General features: G+C 44.1%; 1 protein-coding gene across 3 annotated transcripts in view; it reads left to right on the top strand.

Moving 5' to 3' along the window:
• LOC136777532 (protein Fe65 homolog) overlaps positions 1–25,706 on the top strand; it is an 81,488-nt gene that overhangs the window by 36,938 nt on the left and 18,844 nt on the right. For all 3 annotated transcript variants that reach the window (XM_066733891.1, XM_066733890.1, XM_066733892.1), the window contains one exon: positions 14,112–14,400. In XM_066733891.1, coding sequence (XP_066589988.1) covers positions 14,112–14,400 — 289 coding nt within the window. The remainder of the gene's footprint in view (positions 1–14,111; positions 14,401–25,706) is intronic.

A 25,706-nucleotide genomic window follows, 5' to 3' on the forward strand; every position in this document is an offset into this window, starting at 1 on the left:
CGGTTAAATTACTGCACCTTTCATAAAGATCCATACACTCTGTATTTGTTGCACAAATTTGTATAAACCTGTCCCAAAGATAGGAGTTTCGATCGACCAATCAATTAATTACGAAACGGACAAACTCTCAAAAAGTAATTTAATAAATTGTCAAAGTCGCGTATCGATAAATTATTAGAGTAAACGATCATCAAGAATATTACCAAATACTGCAGGATTGAATAATCAGAAAATTAATGACAATTTAAAATACTTTGTCTTTTGTAATAAAAATTATTTGCGTTCTGTAAATATTCGTGTCCTCTGTATTTACTGCACAAAATTTACGTAATCCTATCCCAGAAATAGAAGTTTCGATCGACCAATGAATTAATTAGAAAACAGATAAACTCTCCAAAAATAATTCAATAAATTATCGGAAACGTATCAATGAATAATTAGAGTAAATATATTACCAAATAATTTAGGATTGAATAATCACAAAATCAATGACAATTTAAAAAAATTCTTGCTTTGCAATAAAACTTGACGTGTGTTCTGGAAGAATAGTGAAAATTGTGAAAAATTGTATAGAGTGTATGTGAGTAAAATTAAAATGGGATTCATGCAGGGTGCATTAATCAAGTTGACGATAGTTTAGCGCGCCTCGTCAATTTGGAAAGTTGGTCATCGTCCCTTAGCTTTCAGCCTGGACAAGGAGAGAGAAGGTAGCGTTCGTGACTGGGAATCAATACGACCAATCACGTCAACGTGTATCGTGACAATGCGATATGGCGATACAAATGTATCTACGTGACGTTTATAACTGGATCGCGAAACGTGCTTGACTGATGCGAGAAATCTCCACTTGCCAATTTCCACGAAAAAGGATTGAAATTTTCATCCCTCTCGCAAACCACCCCTATTGTGAAACTTAAGAACAGTCGGGAAATCGTTGTCCCCTTTCTTTCTCGTTTCATCCTTCGTGATACTCGTGTCTCGCTCTATCTTTCCCACCCCCACCCCTCTTTCTCTTTTTCTCTGTCTTCAACCCCTAGAAAACTCGAGAATCCTCGCGATCTTGCTGTCTTTCATTATCGTTCACTCTCTCTCTCTCTCTCTCTCTCTCTTGTTGCTACCCACGAAAGTTTCCAAAATTTATCGATGTTGCGAAATTTCAGCCCTAAGTGGCGAGTAATATTTAACTCGGCGAAGGTGAGAATTAACGTGGAAACACTAGTCTACACGCGTCTAGTATCTCAAAATTTATCTGAAATTTATTCACGCCGCTAATTTAAATGTTTTGTCGGTTTTCCGCTTCCTCCTCGTTTTCCTGGAATCCACCCAGCTCGTGAATCGTCTGGCTGATTTTCCAGCAGGACTCGCTCGAGTATCCTCGCGATATTAAAAAAAAAACAACCCCCTGCTGAAAAATTATGTCAATTATTTGGAAAATTTTCTTGCTCCTGTTTCTTGGGAAGTAAATAATTACAGGGGTGAATATGTTTAACCCTAAACGAGAGTACTGCTGTACTCGAGATAAGCAAATAGGAATATATATATATATAAGGTGAGAAAAACGAGGGGTTGCTCGGGAAAATCGTGAAAAATCTCGAATTAACTTTGATACCGAGTCATTTATCGAGTGTGAATAATTCATGCTTGAGGGATCACGCGATGTTTCCAGTTTCACGCGATGATTTACCGGCTTGTAGGCAAGGGTGTTTGAAGGATAATTCAGAAACCGCAGGGTCTTGCCAAGCAGCGGTCAATCGTCCGTGTCGAGAAATTTAGATGCTGACCTAGCCGAGTTGTTTCTTCCAGGTGGGATCGTGTTACGGAAACCGCGAACCCTAAGGACTGCTCGCTTGCAAATTTATCCCTCGAATAACCCCCACTAATTCTCTGCACCCCTGTGAGACACTATACCTGCGCTTCGTTGGAATTTTTCTCATCGAATTCCTAAAACAGAGATTTTATATTCCAGGAAAACTGTATTTTTTTTTTTTTTTTTTAATATTATACAATATTCTCATTGAATTTTTAAAACAGAGATTCTATATTGGAGGAAGATTCTGTATTTTTTTTTAATATTACAATATTCTTATTGAATTTTTAAAAGAGGGATTTTGTATTCGAGGAAAATGTTGCAATATTCTCATTGAATTCTTAAATCAGTGATTTTATATTCGAGGAGAATTATGTAATATAATTTTCTAATATTACAAAATTCTTATTGAATTCTTGTACCAAATTCTATTTTCCATGAAAACTCTAGATTTTTTTTTAATATCACAAAATTGTCATAGAATTCTCGAAGCATTGATTGTAGGAACGTTCCGCAGTACATTTTTTTTAATATCACAAAACAATGGTGAATGAAGCAGTTGGTTGGATAGTATTTCTGAATGGAGTGGGTTCCAGTGGAATTCCTGGCCAGCGGGATCGAGCAGGAGCTTCAGGATTGTTTGTCAAGCTTTCTTCTCGTCTCGCGGGGGTTCCCAGGGGACTCGGCCTCTGGACTGGCCCTAAATTTCTCTGTCCTAGTAAATCGTGCGAGGTGCAACTTGAGCCCGTAGGACGCGGCTTGGCCGCTGAAATACGGCCATTGTACGCCACGAAACCTACACGAACCCACCCTCTACCAACCTCCTTTTACCCTGCTTTCAACCCCTCCCACTCCCTACCTACCCCCATGCCAAGCTCCTACATGCACCCGACACACTTCCACTCGCAGCATGTAACTTGCATAAGGCGAGATAAACGAGATACTGCCGGTGCATTCGCGATAAGATCGTTTCACCCCAACCCCCTAACCACCCTCCACTCACCTCAATTTTCAACCAGCGCATTCTCACCACCCACCAAATTACCCCACCTGATTCAATTAAAGCACATTGGGAGGAAAAAATTCACTTTGATCATTGATAAATGATCTAGTACACAGGGAAGGGGGTGGGGGTTAGAGAAGGCTCTTAGTCTGGAATCTCGAGTCTGAAACTCGAGTAGAGTCACACGTGTGCTGTGGCGTTTCATGGGATGCTTACCATTCGCAATATCCCGAGGAAGAATAAAAATCTAATACATATTTGTTCAACGCAGGTGCTCCCCTCGAAAAAGGATCCTGTTGAGTCCTGCAGGACTCTCGCGACATTATCGGTTTCGCATCAGGCACGGTTTACTTTAACCCCCCGCCCCACTCCATCTTCCTCCACGTGGAATCTCAGTAAAATTGATTTATCCCTCGAAATAACTCCCGGGTATATTCTATTAGCGTGTTTTTCTCCATTTTATTCTGTTTTTTTGTTTCTAACTCGATGGCTTTCGCGGGGAATAAATTGGGAATAATTTGGAGCGAAGTTTGAAGTGGAGGTGTTACTGCTGGTAGCTCGAAGCATATTAGTTGGATAATCGAGTTGCGCGTAATGGCATGTCCGTGGAGAGATGATGCGAAGCTCAAATGTACCCTAATTGGCACCCAACTACCCTCCCCATTCAACCTCTTTCCTACCCTTGCAACGAACCCGGACGCCTCCCCTCGTCGATATTCCCAGTTTGAGGGAAAAAAGTCTCTGGATATAAAGAATAAAAATCCATGGGAACAAAATTCTATCAATATTATTCGTTTCACGGATACCCAGGAGTTCCACTTGAATTCTCAAAGCTCCGGACAGATCGCGAGAGGCGAAACTGCGAATGCAGAAATAACGACGTGTAGGCAAAGGGGAAAAAACGCGAGTTTCCTTGGGGAGCAGGGAAGAAAATGAAAAAGTTGGAAAATAGGAGCGTCCGGGTTTGGTAGGGGTGGCACTGGGCCGAGGAAAAGCGTGCAGTCGAAGGGGGGGGGGGGGAGGAGGGGATTCTTCGCTAGGAGCTTTTGTACACTTATCGAGAGAAACATGGAGAGAGCATGCGAGGGGAATTCTGAGAAATGGGGAGGTGGATAATAACATCTCGCGAAAGTACATCGTCGCGCTGAAAGATATTTATTACGTTACAACGAGGAAAATTGCACTCCCCCTCTCCCAACTTCGTTTCGGTCCTGCCCCAGTAAATATATGCGTTGTACGTCCAGCAACAAAATGGCGAACGCGTAACGAAGCATAAACTCGAAATAGCATTTCCAACCGGAAGCCCCCAACGAGACGGAGAACTCTCTTCCGGGAATAATGCGAAGGGTGGGTATTGTCGTTGACCTGTTCTACTTAATTTTTCGTTTCTCTCGGAATCCTTGGAGCTTTTTGCGGAAATCCGAAGCGATTGATATTTTTAAGCTTCCCACGCCTTTCCGAACGTTCCATTGCTACCGACGCTCTTAATAGGATTAGCCGGACGCGCTTCTCCCGCGGAATTGCACGCGAGCTTTCTCGTTTCGGGACACGAAGAGCGTGAAAGCTTGCAAGCTTTTGGCTCGAGCCAGAGACACCGACGAAACGCGTCGGATTGGAACACGTATTTGCTCTCGCGTGCAAACACTCACGCGTCACTCTGTCTCACCCCTTCTGACCTCTCTACATCCCTCGGCGCAGCGATTTGTGACTCGTACTACTGATGATTAACTCTTGACGAGGGTTACGCTGCTTTCGAACATTTTGATTTACCCCATTGCCTTCCAAAGTCCTTGACAGTCTCTATGGACGATAAAACAATCCCTAAACGCCGTGTTTCACCCTCGCACTTCTCACCTTTCAACTATATTTGTCGAATTGAAAAAAAAATAATTTATAGAAAAACAAGGGTGGTTTTTTTTTCAAGCTGAAGGGTGAGACTCGAAGGGATTGAGAGAAACACTCGAGTGGGGTGGGGGAGAAGGTGTATTATAATGGCCAAGGGCAAATTACATGGAAATGGAACGATGTCCCGAATGATCGGCCGTGTTGCCGGTTTGTCCCTCAAACCTCATTGGTCCTGGAGATCCCCTGGAAGGTGCGAGAGGGTTTGAGGGTTATCCAGGAAACCACCGACTTCTCTGGTCCCTCTCTCAAAATATCTCGGAGCATTCGCCGTTAATTCGTGGCCCCATTGTCCTGTCCCGCCACTATCTGCCAGAACAGGTCTGGCTTGTGGGGGATCCGCATCCCTTTAAATTACTCGGAATAGCATAAGTTGCCCCAAGGATTGCCGGACTTCATTACGACGTGCAGCTAGCGCCCTCGAAGGGCATGGAAATCCTTCGATTCCATTCAACCCTGTTCATCCCCCTAGAAACCACCCTACTCCCCCATTATCGATATTAATACCGAGCCGCGTTTCCTCGAATTAAATATGGAAAATGTCATGTCTGAAAATTGCTTGACTTCTATCACTGGGATTTGCATCGGTGGAAAACGGCTGCCTCGTAAAACGAAATTATGTATCGGCCGTTTATTAACACGGATGACTAGGACCGGGATTTAGGGACTCTCCCAGGAACCTGTTATCATGCCCTTGTATAATACACGCTTTTAATTGTTCGACTGGGAGGGAGTGATACGACCTATTAAACGGATAGACCCAGACCTACAATTTCCAGAGGAGCACGTTGTTGCGCCTACCATAGCTCGATATTGTTGAATTTACGTGAATCGAGTTCCCTATCGAACTCTTCAGGGTCGATTATATTTCCAGGAATCGGAGATTTTCGAGTACCACGCCAGGGCTGGTTTTCCAGGGGTAGCTTTATGGGAGAAAGGTACGGGGAGAAGGTAGCGCTTTCAAGGCTCGAGTTTCTCGATTCTTGTCAATAACAAAGGGTAGAATTCAGCGATTAGGCGTCGCTCGGTAGACGAAGGCGGATTAAGAGGGTTGGTATCGTCGGTAACAAGATTATCCGAGGGGCGAGAGGGGTACGTCTCGTTGGAGCTCGCTCGGGGGATCGTCTAGCGAGGGGAGGGGTGGCTTGGGCCCTGTCTGCTCCAGTTGAAGCCCCGAGCACTCGCATGGATGTCTGCCTCAGGCTCTGATCTCGTTACTGTGCTACGTGAAAAAAAATACTCCTCCTCCCCCTCCTCCCTCCTCCACCCCCTACTAAATCCTTGTTTTAAGGACCTCGATCCCCACAACCCACCCTTATCGACTACTCGCCAACTTTTGTTTATACAATCTTCCATCCAACCCCCTCGCAGATTGAACTACCCCGTAAATTTTCATTCTTCCTGCAAAAAAAGCTCCGTAAAAAAATGCCTCGTGCCTGGAATGACTGAAGTCGAATATTAAGAATAATACGTGGGGGAACTCACTTCTGCGAGGAGACTAATTTGCTCTGTGCTTTCCAGGAGATAATTTGTTATTTTTCATTTTCGCTGGTTAATTCTGAGAGGGAGAGGGATTAAGTGGTACAAAGGTCTCATGATGGTATCAGACGTGTCTCTCGTAGAATTCGTGACTAATTAGGACTATGGTAATGTACTCGGTGAGTAAGCAAGATTTTAAGAGGGGTAAGTGTGCAGTCGGGGAATAAAAAAGTGGACATAATTTATTATAAAATAATTGTTTTGCTAGTTTTGTTTATTATTTTTATTTCTAACGTGATACTTAATTTTTATATCACGTTTGGGATGGTTTTTCTGTTGTTCTCTATAAAAGGATATTCAATTCGAAGAAAATTATCAATTGGATTGTAGGACTTTTCCCTATGAAACTTATTTTGCTGTCATCTTCAGTGTATTCGTGTAAGATATACATATAAAATCAATGGAATAAAAAATATTGTTAATTTAATAGTTTATCTCGTTCCTGATCGTAACTTTTTTACTTTTCCAATATTCGCAAAATGGTGGTTTCTGATACGATCCGCTACCTCTGTGATCCCTCGTGAATAGTAAGACGAGCTACGGATATTGCAGAATGACTTCAAAATCCAATCGGTTTGAAATTTTTGTTAGGATATTTTAGAAATACTATTCTTTAAAAAAATTCCAGGAGAAAAAACAGATTTTTGTTGCATTTACTTTCTCGATCATTAAAGTCATACAGCTGTCTCTTTCCAACCCTCCCCCTTTCTTATCACCCCACGACTCAGAAAAAACACAGTGAGAACGAAACGATGCAATTTTTACAGAAGTTGAAGGATTTTTGGAGCAGGATGTTAAACAAAGAGAATCGAGTCGACATATCCTTGGGGAGTTTCGAGTGTGAGAAATGGTTCAAGCACAAAGGGAGCTTGCGAGCGTTTAGGGAAACTTATAGAAAGCTCCGGCTGTTGAAGTTTTCGAGATATTAGTGGGCGTAACAGTATTTCTCGCGATATTATCCGGACAGGCCCGCAAGCTCTTTTGTTAATTGATCCAGCTCCTTGGTCGGGCAAGCGCGAGGAGCTTTCAACGCTCTTAGCCACTGAAGATTGCTCGAAAGCTCCATTGGCAATTTGCCAGCAAGAACCAGTTAGTCCAGGCAAAACTTCGAATTCTGATTAACCCCTCTGTACACCCCCTCCCACGTTCATCCCCCATCCACTCCAATCCACGAATTTGCCCTAGCTTAAATATATATATATAAAAGCTCCTATCTATACAGTACCATTTGAAGGTAAAAAAAAACAAATTTCCCCTCTCACCCCTTTCCACCCCATCAGTCTCACCACACCAGACCATTTTTAGCGACTAATCGTGCGACGCCGATAAACTTGCCACGGCTTTCTTCAGCTTCGATAAATCCACTTAATTGCAAATGACGTAATAAAATGGACATGGAAGGATCGTTAAAAACGGATTGTCGGTGGAAGTTTCTAAGCTATGGCCAATTCGGTGGGCAGATTACGATTCCAGTAGCTGGAAAATGAAGTCGCGCAGGAAGCCACCAGCTAAAACCGCAATAGGCAGTTGCGGATGGTTACAGCTGCATGAGAGTCGAGTTAAAGCGCCATTTTCCCGCCTTCCCTTTCACCTAATTGGCTCTGTTTGCTTGTTAACTTCGTACCGTTACCCGCATTAGCCACTTCATTAACAATTTCTCAAAACCACCCCCTCCCCCCCTAACAGCGTAAAAACACAAGAGTCGCGCAATTTTTCGCAGCTTGCAAGATGAATTTCAGCGAAAGCTCGGAGCTTTTTTAAGCTCTGCGTCAACGGTACGGCGAATAATTTTCAGCGTCGATACACGGGCAGCTTTTTCGAGCTTGCAGGAGAGGAGCACTCTATTCTGGTCTCTCGAAGATGACTTTTCGAGGGGTTAAACGGGCAGGGGTTGGATCTGGTAATCAGATTTGATCGTCTTCCGGCCTAGTTTGGCCGACGACGCTGGCTTAATGAATCGTCCGAACCTTAGCGTGCATATCGGCAGAAAGAATCGATAGTCCGAGAATAGAACGCCCGACGGTGTATATACACGGTGTAGTCGCTGGGGAATTCACGCGAACACTCTCTGAAAGCTCTAGCAGCGAGCTTTTGCAGTCTTGCAAAAAATATCTGCAAGTTTACCGAATACACTCGTCGCGCGATGTGTATCATTCACTCCTCCCCATCTTTCCCTCTCGACTCTCGTTTTTTTTCCGTTCCACCCTTGTTTCGCTTCGTCATCATCGTTGACGAGAGAGAACGACATTAATCGCGCTATTAATTCGCGCGAGAGAGCAATCCGGGAAAAAGCACGGAATAAAAGTGGATTTTCGCGCTTCGTCGAACGGGGGACGCAATAAGTTGGAAAATAACGCGAGAAACCAGGCTGCGCTCTGATTTATCAATTTTTCCCCCTCGCGCACAGGGAAGTACATACACACACACACATACATATATATGCTAACGTATTCGTGAGCTGGTAAACAATTCAATTATACGATTCAGCTAGAAAATGTAAACTTAATTGAGTTTACAATATACTGGCTTTGTGTATGTGAACAGAAGGGGAGGGGGTGAGAGAGTGTGTATATATATATATATATATATATATATATACAGGAGAGAGACAAAACGGTGAAAAGCTGACATGTGGGAGTATAAAGGAAAATTGTTTTTCATTCTGGACCGGGATACAGCAGCTTTGCAAACGGATTTTAATAATTTCATTAGAATCGGTATAGTGGACAAGGGTGTATTAGGGGGGGGGGGGGAGGATGGGATTTTTAGCAGCTCGTTTCCGATATTGGAAAATTCATTCCTATTGTAAAGGCGGTTAAAGCGCTCGCGCATTCGTGGCACATAAAAGCTTGGAACGTGCCAGTTGAGTGGTCCGCGAGCTTTCCCGTCCTTTAATTCTTACCTCGAGCTTTTCCATTTTCGCCTCGTCGTCCTTTGTTCCGGCAAAGCCTGTTGGCACAGCTGCTTAACCAGGTTTCTCGCTACCTACACCCCCCCACCCCTCTCCCCACCCCCAGACGACGTACCATCGCAAAAAACTCGAGAGCTTTCAGCCAGAATCGCCAAACGATTTATCAACCCTTATTGTTGGGTGAAAAATTTTACGGCTCGTTAAGAACGAAATGGCTCACGTCCTTTCCTGCTCTTCCTCAACAATTTTTCTCTATTTCCACCTATTATTTTTCCACTCATTTTAATGCTACACTCGTCCAACCCAAAAATCGTTACACACTTTCCTCTATCTCTCTTTCACAGTATTTTTTCTACACTGTTTGTTCAAAAAAAAAAAAATAGAGAAAACTCGAGAAAGCTTGTCAGCTAAAGTTGGGCCTGTTGGAAATTTGCAAACGTCCGACGGATTTGGCAGATCAGAGTTTTCGCCCGGCTGCGTATTACAGTAATAACCGGAAACTTTTCTCAGTGCGGAAAAGCCGAAAAATTCTCCATCCATTTGCCAAAGTTGTGCCTGGTGATTCAGTCTGCTTTAACCCAATTCGATTAGTCGTTGGGTAGGTTTGAGAAGAATAGAGATCTGGGTAATTCGATGGTTCGATGAGAGGATTAAGGAAAAGGTACATATAGTATAACTGGAGAGCCTTTGTTTTCTTTAGAAAAGAAAATAATTACTGGAAACACGCAGGGTCTCTCGCGAGCTTTCCTCTCGAGGTCATCTTAATGCCCGAGACGCCATCGGACAGCACGTACGACCAACTTAAAAGCGCCTTACGTTTCGGTTTTATCACCAGAACTCGTAAAACTCTCTCTCGGTATCGCCAAGACCCAACTGAAAATTTCACCGAAATCGCTCCTCATCCCGCGCGACCGTTCCGATTAATCCACCGTGGACTGCAATATAGTACATCCTCACAGGGGTAGCTTTATATTTCCGTCTTTTATCAAACACCCGCGCGTTTACTCCCATAGCATCAACGAGACGAATTTTCGAGGAGAAAATTCAGTGGAGCAAGATCGTAAAAAATTAATAATAAGACAAACAATTCATCGGATAGACGATCCGTGCAAAATTATGTAGACACTGTACAGACGCGTTGGGTAAGCTTTTTTCTATCGAGATTTTCGTTTCCGCTCGATTAGAGCTTGTCGATGGAATTTCTGCCGCGCAGTGGAAACAGATAATTCGTGTCAGCCGTCGGAGAGTATCCGGGAGTGGAACAGGCGGTAATGGGGAAGCTCGTATTTTCGCGTGGGAATTAAAAAGCGGGGACAACGAGGCGGAGAGAGAGAGAGAGAGAGAGGAGGAGACAGACTGACACAGACAGACAAACAGACGGATACAGAGCGAGAGTGAGCCGTTCGATAAAAGCGCTGAATTGTAAAGCGGGATACGAATATTTGGGACTTAACAAAATGGGAGACTTGGCCAGAGCGACGGGCGCTTCATCAATCCTTGAAAGGTTCCCTGGCTTCCCTGGGAAGGGGAAAAATGCCCGGCAGCCAGAGGAGAATGACAGAGGCGGGACAAACACGGGCTTGAACGGGGTGATAGGAGAGGGGGGAGGGAGAAAAAGCTAAAGCACAGGACTGACCGAGCTTGGCACGGAGCCATCCGTCATTGCCCTCCGAGCCCCGACTATCGATCTACAATACCCATCCAACTCACTGATATTGAAATAAAGCATCTGCCTATCTCTTCTTCAACCCCTCCCTCCTCCCGCTCCTCGCTTACCGACTCTTTTTACCGGCAACTCCAATTTTATAATTCTAATTTCATCCATTTTTTGCCATTCGATAGTCTCCTGGATTCTATTTTTGACTCTGAAATAACGGTTTGAAAAAGTTCGTCTGACATATTTATGGTTATACTACTGATTTTTGTTATTTTCGAGCTGGAGGATGGTCGATGAAGCTTCGATTAATTTGTTTTCGGCTGGATATCGGGGTAGGGATCGCGAAGGGTTGAAGAATGAAAGATAATATTTGTTTCATCGCTGTGCATTCGTCTTTAGATTTAAATTCGATTGCCTTTCTCAGGTAAATTGGTTGGTTTGGTGCGGGATGGGGTTGATGTTTAGGGGTTGCGTGCGGCGCCAAGGGTGAACGGCGCCAGGACGTCTAAGCGCCGTGCACGAAGGAGGGGAAGGTTGGTTTTATTGACGGTAGTCACGGGGGGTTGGAGGGGTTGAAAAGGGCAAATACAGTGGTATGCTACGTTAGTATGCGTCATCAGTTTTCGTTGTTCTTTCGTTCTTACCAGACGTGATTTCTCTTGCTCACTGTGCACATTTTATTATTATAATTATTATTGTATAAAAAATCGCTTTAACCAGGATGTTAAATTGTCTTTGCTATATGTAACGGTAATCGTTGGTCTGGAAATTTCAATGGGTCTCGACGATCACCGGTTGAAGAGGGATATCATTTACTGGGAGAAATATAAAATGTATTATGGAACCGTTTATGTAATCTTCGGCCTCTTGTAGCAAATAAAGCAACACTTTGAAAGCTTTTGAAAAGTTTCTAGCGCATAATTGCATCATTCATGAGACAAAAAGGATGCGTTTATTACATATTCATTCAAAAGTCTCGAAACATTTCACTTCCGCGTTCATAAAAGTGGCAAGAGCTTCCATTGCGGTACACGAGTATAGTAAACACAGCACTTGGTCGATAAGGCAACATTTCCATCCACGATCGACCACTTCTGCTTGTCGCTCTCGTTAGAAATTTAGCAGATAATTGTCTTTGGACGCAGTTTAAGTAGTACGAATCAATAATTTCTCCGGCATTCTGCTCGTGCAACTAATTCTTTCGTTCGGTTCTCGTGGGAACGGGAATTGAGCAGTGTCGGTAACGTAGGGGGAGTTTTGGGGTATTTTTCATGTAGCATAGGGGTTATGTAATGAGGGTTACATAAAAATGAGTGGAGGTCGCCGATGCCTACGCCACCTCCCATTTCAGTTTAACTTAGACAGGGTCGAAGAATCGATATGCTGACTCATCGAGGTTGCCTTCTCTACCCCCTCCCTCTCCTGCAAGCACGTACTTTCATCTACACGTGACCAACACCAAGCCAGACTACAAGTGCCAATTTGTCAATTAACCACCCCCTTGCTCCGGGTCTTTAAAGGATTTACCTGGACGAAATTTAATTGGAAATTTTCAATAATTGCCAATGGCTCGACTTGGAAATTAATCCAGCCTCTATATATATATATATATATAGTATTTTCGAAAATTTGTCAAAGCTCCTTTAGGGGTGGCAAAGGGTGGGGGCAAATTGCAATAGGTGAATTAGTCAAATGAGACGGACATAATCGATGAGTTAAGCAAATGGAGCGAATCTGGCGACTGGCTTGTGTATAGTCGGCTGAATTTTGTCATTTAGATTCTCGCGCTGGAAACGGCCGGAAGTTGAAAAGTTTGCGGCGACAACTTCTTCCAAGCGAGTTAACGAGATGCACTTGAGAACGACCGCAATTGCAACTGTGCGTACTCGAAAGTTCCACCCCCACCCCCCCCCCCCTCTCCACCACTTTTCCCAACTCTGTCGTGCAGCCCCCCACCCACCCCACACTCCATAACGAGTGCGAAAAGCTTCGCGAGTCAATTTGTCGAGCGGCGCACGATAAACTCGCACGGTAATTGCGATTTTCACTCGCCTGCATTTTTCTTTGATGTAGCAGAAGTTACCTTCGATTTTCACCCTGCAGAATTTATCGCCTCATCACCCCCTCCCACTCCCCTCCTCTCCCTCCGACGATTCGTTTAATTCCATTAAAACACTCGATTCAGCCTTCATCGGCCTTATTCCCCTCGTTTGTTTCCCAAACTTGTTTAAAGACTCGAAGAGCTGGCTTGAATAAAAATTATCCAGCTTTCATCGCGCTTTTCTTCTCTTTTCTCTTCCCTCGTTTTCCCACACGCATACCTTCATTTTTCCAACGAAGAGTTCCCCTGGCATGGCGTGGTGCAATTTTCACAATAAACGGAACACTAGGCTCTTTCGAGATCGGTGGAATTCTCAGAAATTTTACAAGAATCTTGAAGGAGCATTTCCATCCTCTCGCTTCTCCCCTCACACCCCACCAGGAACCTTCCATTTCCATGGAGGATTTGCGTAGATCGATAGCCATGAAAAATGAATGTGTCCAGAGTTGGAATAACAAAAGTGGATCCTTTTCAAGAGATCAGCCTTAATCCTGCTGGATTACGTCGATCTGCAGTATTTCTGATCGAAAATACGTGAATTATTTTTACGAGAGAGAGAGAGAGAGAGAGAGATCCCATGAATCAATATAGTTAAGGGGCTGGGGATGACTGGCAATAAGGGGTGAAAATTGGGAAGACAAAAATGCAGGGTGAATGTATAAAAGGGTGTATAAAGAGAGATAGGTAAGAGGGAGAGAGAGGGAATATTTAGAGCTTTAAGTTCGCAGTCGAATCAATACTCGAGAAAGAGTGGGTAAGTAAGGGAAAGATAGAGAATCGTGTAGGGGTTGTTGAAAAGGGTGGGAACAAAAGAGGCCAAGGAGATTCGGCTAAGGTAGATACGTAACAGTGTCTTCACTGTAACCAGCTGCATCCCCAGCAATGAATACGCTTGGCCAAAATTCCAGGATATTCCAGACAACATGACAACCTGCCATGGACAGGATTTGTCGATTCCTTCGCAGAATCGTCATCTCCACCGTCCTCTACCTTCGTATCAGTGAGTCTCCCATTTTCCCCAATCACCTTACAACATACATCTAATCCATTTCTGCTGATTAACAAACGAAACCACCTTCGAAAGATAGTTATTCCTTCACTCTGATTGAATTTCTAGTGAAAATCCGCGAAATTAGTCGGACACGGTTAAACAGAAAACTAATGAAATGGTGAAAATTTCGCTTGTTACAGATATTGGGCTGTTCTCCTTCGAGAACCCTAACTACCACCTGAACAGCAATGGGAATGGGAGCACGTTCAACCTGTATCAGGAACTGTATCAGGATATGTATCCTGAGCGGGGTAGGAGCGGTGAGGTGACCGGGGGAGGGGGTGGTGGTGAGTCTAGAGTGCAGGCACGTAGAACCTACGCCAGTGTGGATCACGGGAGTATGGGGGTGGATGTCACGACACAAGGCCCCATAACTCAGGAAGGCGTCACGGACGATGCACCTGACAACACGGACAACCATAATCTTGGGTGAGTTCATTATTTGACTTAGCGTATTTGTCCTGTGGCGACGAAACCCCAATTATCCTCCCCATCTTCTACGTGAGCAATATTACATCCTGCAATCAGCCAGCTGCACATTCGCTCGTAGCGAGAATACATTTTCTAACATTATAATAAGCTGCGTGCGACGACAATTTAGTCGTATCACTGAGAAATCCTGCGCTCCAAGTAGTAAAGCGTATGATAAATCGAACATCAAGCTTTTCCCACGAAATCCGCAGAAAGTCGGCTATATTCCAGGCTTGATCGATCATCGTAAACTCTTTCGTGACTGTCACGCGAGTAGGATTGCATAATTCGTCGATTTTTACTCGATTAAAGAGGGCACAACAGGATTATCGAGCAATCTCGCTCTTAGTTATCGACTCCCCAGTGCTGAGCTATCGTGCAGCTTCTATACGGAACGTCGGGCTGTTTCATCGCTCGGATGCCTAATGACGTGATGCTGCGTACGTTAGGAACTGGCGCATCGTGGTAAATCCACTTATAATCGCGCAGATCCCCTCAGGCAACTCCGCAAATTCGCTTTTCACATCTACCAAGCCGGAAAACTCAATCTGCACTGTGGAATTTTCCATCCTCCACTGTCATTCAACGAAATTCCTCTCGTCCCTTGTTATTTGGTCTATTCGAAGTGGCAGGTACCACCGTTTACTTCTTAACTCGTTAACTGCACCCTCTGGTCGGACGTGTACGACTTATCCTACGCTTTTCCACTGAAAACAGTCTGGGCCCCTCTCCGGTGCCCGATTTGGTTTTCTCGCATCGCTACAAGGCGTGTTCCTTCTCTATAAAAATTGGCATAACCGAAGAAACAAGTGGTAAGTACGAGGGACGAATTTATTACGGAGCCAGAAATTGATTCTTAAGTAGCTAGAATGACGTTCGATCATCGTTTTCAAGGAGATAGCGTAGGTTGGGCCATAAATTGAATTTTACTGCGAGAATAAAATGAAACGGTGATTTATTAAGGGGCATTGGCGTCGGAATTAAGACGAATAGGCAGGCAGGCGGGGGAGGGGTGGGAGGGGGAGAGATAAGAAAGTGGGTGGGGTTGAAAATAAAGGGTAGCAGAAGCAAGCCGTCACTGCCGGTGTAGGTCGGGTTAGGTTATGCAGAGCTGCAAGATGTAAGCGTTTCCTTAATTGCATTTTTATGCTTGCCGGACTTCCGGTGAGGGGTGGGGGTGGTACCATCAAGCATGGCAGAACTCGAGCCGATAAAATGAACTGACCTTTTAAAAGGCTCTACCGGATGAATTGCTGCCATCGTATCAACGTTCGTTTAGTCTTTTCTCTTCTCTCTACTTTCTCATTTACTTATTTACCCGCTTTCTTCATTACATTGCCTTTCCAGGGGCGTTTCTGGCTCTTCGAAAATTTTCCCGGTGAATCCTCCACGGGGGTTAATTATTCCCTTTAAATTGTTTCATTAAGATCGTATCTCGTTAATGAATAAAATGTCACGCGCTGGAAAATTTAATTACATGCAAATTGTCCAATTATTTCATCCCTCAAACTCGGCGTGTCGAATTAAAACCTACGGCCGGAATTATTTGACGATTAATCCCTGTTCTCGAGGTAATGCGGGAAGAAAAAATTGATGGGAGTCAATGATGACTTTTTGTTTCTCATCAGGAAGTTGTCAGGAGTGAGGAGGGGGATGGAGGAAGTGATTGCTCACTCCTATTGGTCGCGAGAAGGGCCAATCGCTGGTTTGCTTATAGCAACCTCCCCCCCTCCCCCCCCCCCTCAATTCCGGGTCAGTCGTTCTTTTAGATCGGAATTAGATTCGCCGAAGCTCGTGATTAGTTTCCCTTAACTCCTGACAAACCTCCCCTCACTTTCTCCCCTTTTATCCTTTGCTTATACCAAAGACCATTCTTTTTTCATCTCACCCCCAACCGGCTTTGTCCTAGCTTCTATATACCAACTACCTCCTTCTCTCGCAATAGTTTCGGAAAAATCACTCGGGTTTACCGCACTGAAATGCAAGAACAAAAATTTGAATAGTTGTTGGCAAAGTGGTCAATGGAGAAGATTCGAGAAAGGCTCGTAAGTGTATGTGAAGTTGGATACTTGGTGATTCAAGTTGAGTTCCTGGGAATCCAAAGTGTAAAAGTGGAAAGAATGAAAAGAGAGGAAAAGAAATGGTAAGAGAGTATATAGAAGGGAAGGGAAGAATAGGAGGAATGTGAAAATTCGCAGTGGTAGAGGAGTATAACTGGAGCGGCGTTACTGTCGGGAATAAGTTCGAACTGTCTTGTAGCATCGGCCATTCTTTCCCGGATCGGATTTATTGAAATTTTATGCGGTATCCAGATGAGGTCCGACTACCAAGTTTTATCGGCGGACATTGCCGCTCGGACCACCCTATATTATTCGCCTAAAGTACCATCCAACCCTTTTCTTCTCTTCTCCTGGAAACCATCAAAAATCTCAGGGAATTTTCAAATTTTCTATCTCACCATTGTTTCTTCGCACCTCGAAAGGACAGTGCGAAGAATATATAGTGAATTTCAAAAATCCATAAGGGTACATAATCACCCTTTCGAAGATTTGATGAGGGGATTGTGGTGGTATGGTGGAGACAGGGAGGAAGGGGTAAGAAAGGAACGTAATGAAGGAAGATAAGAAATCTCAAGACACAAGTTTCCAGATAAGAAGTAGAGATTGAAAAAGGAAAAATTACCAGGCTGGGAAATCATAAAGGAGGGTGTGTACGTGGGGGGAGGGGAAGGGGTAAAAGAGAGATTCGAGAGAAATGAAAGGGACGGGCGGATTGAACTCAATCTAAAGTTGCCGGCAAGTTTTCTGCCGGTTATCTCTCATACTTTTCGTGGACGCGAGATATCCGGGAGCTCTCCTGGAGTCACTTTGGACGTCAGATTGGGCGGAATCGGCATCGCCGCGGGAAGTTACAGGCTAACACCGATTACAGACGTAACACGCTGTCTTGGGACACTCGTGAAATCCGAATGGCCCTGGCCGGGCTTGTCGTCGAGCCCACTACTTGAACACGTGTTGGTCTCCTTACACGGGTAAACTTGCCACACTCCGTTCCCTTCTACTTGTAACTCGAGAATTAATAAAAAAAAAAAAAAAAAAACTCGAAGAACCTTCTGAATTATGAAAAATAAGGAAGAAGTTAAATTTTCCTCCAATTGGATTATATCAACAATTCCTATGAGTTCATCAACGGAATTTTTGCTTAGAACAAATTGCGTTAAACTATTCGTGGTGGCGAGGGAATAAATTCGTTTTCACCGCGAGAGGAATGTCGGTAAGAACTGGTGGGGAATGCGGTAACACTTGGGAGCGTTGCCATCGCGATGGTATACACACATACAAACACAACAGTCACAGGGTACGTGAATATTGGTGTTCGTGTTGGATATTGCATCGTCCGAATGGCGTATCTTAGGTGCCCGGAGCTTCCTGGATGACGACGACCCCCTTTCGCAGATACCGGCCGTTAAACGACTCGATTGCGCAACAATTTCCAAACGATAGCGCGAAAAGCTAGGGAAAAGCCAGATGAATGCACCAGCCAAAGCGATAATAAGCCTTGAAAAGCTCCGAGGTAACAAAAGGAGCTTTTTCTGATACGAAGCAGTCGATTGAAAGCACGTCCTGACCCAGGAATCTCTATTGGAATTGCAACCGTGAGAAATGACTGTGGTTCGTTCGAATTATACGGTTATACTACTTAAAAATTCTACTTGTAAGAACTGCAGTTTGGGGGTGGTGTGGATAACAAGAGAAAGAGCGAAGATTCGGGGGGAAATTAGAACAACTGTTTTCCACGAGAGGCTTGAAACAGGCAATTGTCGCGAGCCTCATTTTCGCACGGAGAGGAGCGGGGAGGGGGTGGGAAAGGGTTTAGAGTGCCGAGGGAGGTTGATGGAGTGGGGAATTCTAAAGAAAAGCAGCCCTAACAAAGGCGCCTTATTTCACGCCCGATGTATCCCGGCTCAGACACGATCGTTAAGATACCTATCCGTGCGAGGTGCGAACCACCCCCCTCCCACCCCCTCCATCCTTCCCCAGCGGAGAACCCTCGAAAATGGGAATGCCGTCGTTTCTTATGGGTTTATGCTTCCTGGCTGAGAGGACTCGGGGGATCCTATCGGGAAGAAAGCCTGTTTTCCTCGCAGGTCTCCACGAATTACTCGATAATTTGCGCGAAACTTTGCTTCTCGAAGTCTTAGCCATGGAAATATCAGCGTTAAATTTACCGTCGAGTGTTTTGCATAATTGTGAGAGAACCAAAGTGCTTGCCAGCGGGCATCAGCTGTTAGCTCAGTTTTGCAAATCGTAAAGTTCGTCCCAGACGTATTTGTGCACAGCCAGAATCCGTTACACAATCTTATAAATCATGTAGGGTTTGCAAATAACAGCGCGGTAACTTTATAAAGTGGTAAAGACGAAAATTTCTCAGACACTGATATCAAGTAGTACGAGCAAAACATTTGGAGGAAAGCAAACAAAGATCCTGGGTTAAATTAATTAGTTTACAGGGACGTTCTTCAAAGGGGGAATCCATGGGGGAGTTTGTTTGGGGAGTCGTTGAGCCGGGGATGAAGCTGTAGTGGTAAGAGTCAACCTATAAGGAGACAGTGGGTAGTTCCAGGCTCGGCCAGACGCAAACGTGGAAGTAACGCGAAAGATACGAGCCGGGCAAGACGTACGACTTTTATACGGCGTGTGGCCAAGGAAATAAAGCGAATGATGTAATTCTGCAACATAAAGCTCGTCTTGGCTTTACTACCGGGGTAAACGACACTCAGCTCAATATAATATTTAGAAATCTTCACACTCGCAAACAAGTCCACGCGAGGTAAGACGTGATGTAGAGTTAAAGCTCGATTTCGTTAAAATTTTCTTGCCCCGTTCAATTTCGTCTGCGAGTGGAAGAATCCCAGTTTGGTCAGACACGCCTTTCCCTAATACCTAATCGTTCATCGAATTCATTCGCTTCTCGAATCAATTTTTCGATCAAAGGGGTATGAGGTACAGCTGCAATGATGGGCGTAGCATTATAAAATATACGAATTTTTACTCGCAAGACGAACCGGAAAATTCCGGTATAATCGGATTATGATAATACGATTTATTATCCACTCTTTCGAGCCTTTCTCGAGTTTAACGCACGGCCGACTGGATTCCCGGTCGGCCGATCGATATTTTATGCATACACAAAACGCGCGCCCATTACACGACCGCATTGTGAATAATATGTTGCATTATTCAGGCGAAACTACGTCTTTCTTACCTCCTGTCTCAGTAACGACTCAACCTACCGGACACCTGAGCGAGTGTCGTTCACCTCTTTCTCTGCAGCCAGCAACGTACTTGAAAGTTGAATTAAGATGTCTGACTATTTAACGCACTAATCACTAGTTTCTGATCGTACTACTTAATTTTTCAATATTGACAAAACCATTCGATATTATCCTGCGATACGTCGATGCAAAACTGTACCTCCGTCCTCCAAACCACTGGTAATCACTTGATAATAATAAGGCTGGTCAATAATTACCTCAAGGTCATCCAGAGCCTGATGGGCAAATGATGCAAATCCAGTGGTTTCGTGAGGGGTGTCGTTATACATATAGTGTACTATTACGAAAGCGAGGAAAAAGTCACGCTAAGACAACGAGAAAGTAAAATTGGGGCAATTAATTCTTGAGAGGGTGGCTAGGCATGTGAAGTTTAGCGAGAGAAAAATTGCCAAGAGATAATAGCGATTTGGGATAATTTTGTGTATTTTCATAATGGCTGGCTGGAGGCGTTCGTACGTCTTGGCCGAGCAATTTCGCAGCGCTCGCTGCCATTTGCATGAAATTGAATCGGGTCTTGGCAGAGCACGGGCCCCGATTGGCACGCGCTCCTCTTGGAATGGAAATGGCGAATTAAAATTTTTCCCTGCCACGCATACGCGTTATCGCACGTTGGAACGTGTAAATAATTTTAAAGGGAGAGCTCTGCGGAAGGCTTAATTAATTTTCGAAATTCTTGGAAACACCGTTGAGGCAATTATAAAGATTGACTCGCTTTGTCTGAGCAAACGAACAAGAAACTAACCCAACCTGAACTGACTAGCTCGCAGAGGGAAGTCTCATTTTATATCTTGTCCGTCTTTAACGCTCCGTATCCCCTTGGATCCCACTTTTACCCCGGTCTAATAATGCCAGACTGTATTGTAACAGGACACTGTAAGATTGCAATATCGTTACAGTGTCGTTCATTTTCAAGTTATCATGCTTAACAGTATACAGGTAGATAGTATAACGTAGTAATAAAGGAGCGACCCGACTACAACTAGTAGTAATTCCTGAAACGGGTCAGCCCTTATCATGAAAGTCAGATTCGAATCGATAAAGTCTCCTCTCTCGTAGCTTTGCGAGCTCCAAACCTAGCTTACTTTTTCCCCTGGCAAACTGGCAGAAAAAATCTCGTAAGAAAAAATTCTGAAGCTTCTTCCATATCAAAGTTGATAAGAAAGCTCAAATTATACCCTCCTGTGCATATAGCGATATTTCTCGTTTACGCTTTGCGTATAATTTATATCACGGTTATTTTCCATGTGTATATATATACAAAAATTGGGATAAAAAAGTTGCGATGCAAGCTGAAGGAGTGGAGGGGGAGCTTTTCCCGAAGAAAATTTTTGCCTTATCCGCGACGGGGTATAAAAATGTTTATTTTGGCAACGCACGTGCGACTGCCAATGATATATTTACGAGGATGAATTTGATGTTTTATCCCCTCGTTCACCCTTACGTAATCGACGGCGTAAAAACACGAGTAAAGCGAGAATAAGTTGGCGAACAGTCCGTTTCTCCTTACATTTTCACTTTCCATTTACGACACTCCGTAATGAGTTTTATCACTGACAATTTTTTTCACACGGAATTTTCCAACGAGTGACGCTGATTTCGATTAAATTGCCATAAAAATTCTAATCAATTTGATTTCGGTCGATTTTCGATGGAAGATTGAATTTTCAAGAAATATGATAAGGAAGCATTGCATGTTCCTGAAGAGTTTTCGTGATTTTTCAAGACCAGAGCCTGCTGTTTACGAGAGGGATGCAACATTTTTGGTTATTCCTGCTAATCGAAACGCGTAACGTCATTAGAGCGGGGCTTTAGGGAAAATCGACCGTTTAGCCGGGGGAAGGGGGGTGGAGGTTAGTGGTTGGTGCATTCGGTAGGCATTCGATTCTCATTAGACGAATTTCGTCCGGACAGGGAGGAGGACGAGGGCCGCGAGAAATCCCTGGTAAATGCTTGGGTGCTGCTCCATTGCTGGGATAAAATATCAACGTAAAACGCGTTCTCGTTGCTGTATTAAATTTTCATTATAAGCTGACACGTCAGATGGTTCCCGCTCGTAAATGAAAGCGAGCACGCAGACCCTGGAATGGACTTGCTCTGCCACGCTTACTCGAACTTTACTCCCTCCTTACATCCTCGTTTTCAAGAATTTTCTCATTCCCATGGTAATAAACCCTAAGATCCACGAAATTCCACCATTTTGCAGAAATACACGTGGAGGAAGGGATCATCCGAAAAATTAGAAGCTCGTGAATACGTTTGATCGAGTAGAACGATTATCGAGTGCCTTATTATAATATTGGATTAAAATGAGGGGTGGGGGGAGGTACGGGGTCGATGAGAAAAATTTCTTTTGATTATCGCCAAAGTCGATTGAACGACGGAGGCTAAAAAGAGCGAAGTGGAGAGGGTCTGTAGTGGGCAGACGAGAAATTATATGGCGCGACTGCACTTGGCACGAACGGTTTTCCCTGACTCACCCTTAATTGCAGACTCACTTCTATGTATGTGTGTGTGTGTGTCGTGTCTCTGGAAAGCTTGGGGGTAAAGTAGGAAAAGTAGGGGTAGGGGGGGGGGAGGACTCATTGGATTCGAGCGTTAATGCCGATAATGGCCAGACTCGTGGCTACTTTTTCTACTGCCACTGTCTTATCACCGCTTTTCTTCCAGTCCCTGCAGCCTTGCCACTTATGCCTCTTTTCACGAATTTCACAATAGACCTCGGGCTCCATTGGAGAGTGAAAATTGGTATTTTTCGATGAATCGAGGTGGAGGGGGGGACAATCGATACAACGGATGATTTTATCGAACTCTCCAAATGGCTTATTCCTGATAATGGTATATATATATATATATATATAGGTTTTTGGCAGATCCATTTAAAAATCTGTCATCGCACGTATACGTGTTTGCTCCTCGCCACTTTTCACTATGTTGGCAGGGGAGAAAAATCGAAAGGTGCGAGAGTACGTGTACCTGTGTGGGAGGGAGAAGGATGGACGATCGAGGAACTTCGGATCTTATCTGACACAGTGCAAACGGCAGCTTATCCCGCGTGCTTATCGCATTTTATTCCCCGCGGGTCCTGGTCGGGGTTCCTGCAACTTTTTACCCTCCGTCGTCCCCACCCTCCTCGACACCCCTACTCGCGTGCCTTCGGCAAATTTCGTCTGAAATTTACGTAACTGCCATTCTTCAACGACTTAATAATTCATTCCGCAAAATTTTCCTTATTTAAACTTTAACGAGATACACCGTTCCAGCAATAATTACGTTCTACTCCCAGGCGCAATTCCTTTCTACCAGGAAGCAATCGTGTCTTTTTATAAGCTGCAGCGAGCTTTCCGCCCCAGCAATAATAACAGTAACGTAGCAGCAATTTTAGTAAGAAGAGAAAACGATAAAACTGTGCTCTCGCCGAGCTTTTATGAACTTTGCTCGACTTCTGACGAATTAGGGATAAATCGTTGAGAAATTGACGATCAATTTGCTAATAACGTTATAATCGTGTTCGAAATAGGAGGGGGAGGAGGAGGACAGAGAGCTTTATTGGTACGTTTCTGCGGTAGGGTAGGAGGCATCGGGGTTACACTCGACACGTTCAACGAGGACTCAAGGTGGAATGCAAAAATGTGCACGCGGCATCGAGTTAGCATATAAATGAAATCCGCCATGGTCGTTTGAATGTCAATGTACCGTGGTGGGCGAGGGAGGTTCATCGGTGCAGCTGCATATGCACGCGTGTTCCGGGTTGGATTCGAGCGTGAAACGCCAGCACTTGGGAATTCATTCTTCGTGGGCCAACAACGTTTCTCACGGAAGCCAACGGAGAGCTCGGTATTACTTAGGTGGAAGCCAAAATTCGGAACCAATCCTGAGCTTTTTGCCACTGGAACGCTTTTTCATTGAATTTCTTGTCCTGAAAAAAAAAGGAGTAAGCAATGGGAAAGACTCGGCAGTAGACCTCGGTTTGGCAAACGTTAACTCGATGCTGGGATGCCTCGCAAGTGGAAAAAACCGGTGGAGAGCTTGCTATCGGGATATTTCACCGAAACTAGTGGAACGAGTCAATAATTTCAGCGAAATAATTCATGGATGAATTATTAACGTTCGCTCGATAGTTGGATCGTTCTTGGGGCAAAACCGGAAGCCCTGGCTGAAGTTCCGTGATGGAGTTTATCGCGTCTAAAGTGGAGAATGGCGTACACGCGACGTCCAACGAGGCCAGCGTCGTTTAATTATCCTCACACTTTAATTACGTCACGATTAAAAGCTCGGTATGAGACAAAATTTCTAATTCGTCGCCAGAAGCATAGGATTATATTTTAATGAATAATATATGTAAGGGACGACAAACGACAGAGATGAAAGCAGAGTGTGTGCATGTCAAAACAAAAATTCTCCCGAAAACACAAATTCCTAGAAATAACAAAATGATTAAATTATTTAAACAGATGGGATTGCATTATAAATCATTTTTAATCTCGTGAAAATTTTATGAGATCAGTCCCCAGAATTTGCATTGGACGATAAATGTATACAATTAGCTCGCGATAAATCCGCTGGAGAAATGATTCATTGCACAGCGTTTAATTAAAGCTAAATATACGTTATACTGGTAAATTTTTATATTAATTATTCATTCTCAGTTTTTATTCAATCACTGGTGCGCCATTCGTTCCATTAACCGCGCATCGGCCGCAAAATCGTTAAATTCAATAACGTTCTTCGCTGGATGCTTTTAATTCTCTTCGGTCGACCAGTGATTTTGCCAGTGGAAAAAGCGATTCGTGATCAGACGTCAATAAGGGTAAATAGAGAGTGGAGAACCGGCACTCCTGAGCGAGGGTACCGTCAAATTGCAAAATTTTCTCGTAAATTTCGCTCCCATTTTCGCGTCGAGCTATCATCCTTATTTGGCTGAGAGAGTGAGTCAGTATTGACCCCGAGGGGTCGGGCACGTTGACGCACACCACTGAGGGAAACTTTTCGTGCTGGTGGCAACATCTTCGCGAAGCCACTTTGCGGGGTAGCCAAGGGGCCAGGGGAAACTTTACGAGGCGATACGTGTCTTACATGCGACAACCCTTACTCACCCCTGACTCTTTCTACCCCAGCCCACTTACGTTCTCTTTGACTCTCGCCTTATCACCCTTTGATACTATTAAATTAAAGCTACAAAATTCGACGCAGTACGGTTGTTAGGAATAACGAATAAAACGACGACAAAAATATCTTGCTGGAATGGTGGAGGGAGAATAATGAATATTCCAAGTAGAAAAAGTAAGTATTGGTCAGACGGAAAAATTGCCGGAAAAGAATCGGTTCGATTAGCGGACGATGAACTCTTTTCTTGGTATTTGACCTATAAGGACCCACTAAGGAAGGGGGAGGGGTCAGGGAAGACTCTCGAACGGAAGTGCTTTGCAATGCAAGTCGCCCAGTGCAACCACCTTGGGCTTTGTGCCCGATGCTTCGGGAAGCCAAGAGGTTCGGGATCGATGATGAAAACACTCCGAAGTGCATCACTCCTTCCAATCCCACGACTACCCATTCAAACCTTACGGAAATGCTAAAAATTTCCCCGACGAAAACAAAGACATTCAAGTCGCCATAGAAATATATATATATATATATATATATATATAGGAACCTTCGCATAAAAGTTTGATCAGTTATGATGGATAATGAAATCTTTTCTTTCATCGATTCGCCCAGGAGTTATTATTGGGAAAATGGGGGAGAAGTATCAATGACGAAGGGAAGTTTTTGCATTAACATAAAATAGTAGCGGACGACATTTAATTTCCACGAGGATTTCCGGCGAAAATAACGGGATCGACGCTGAAAATTGAAGACCCAATCAATTAAAGGGGGGTGAAGCTATTTCGCAACCCCAACTCTTTTCGCTGTATGGTTATATTAGGGGAGG

Source organism: Prorops nasuta, unplaced genomic scaffold, assembly GCF_024137725.1.
Source record: "Prorops nasuta isolate Cenicafe-Biocafe unplaced genomic scaffold, Cenicafe_Pnas_1.2 PNAS00011, whole genome shotgun sequence".
Classification (NCBI taxonomy): domain Eukaryota; kingdom Metazoa; phylum Arthropoda; class Insecta; order Hymenoptera; family Bethylidae; genus Prorops; species Prorops nasuta.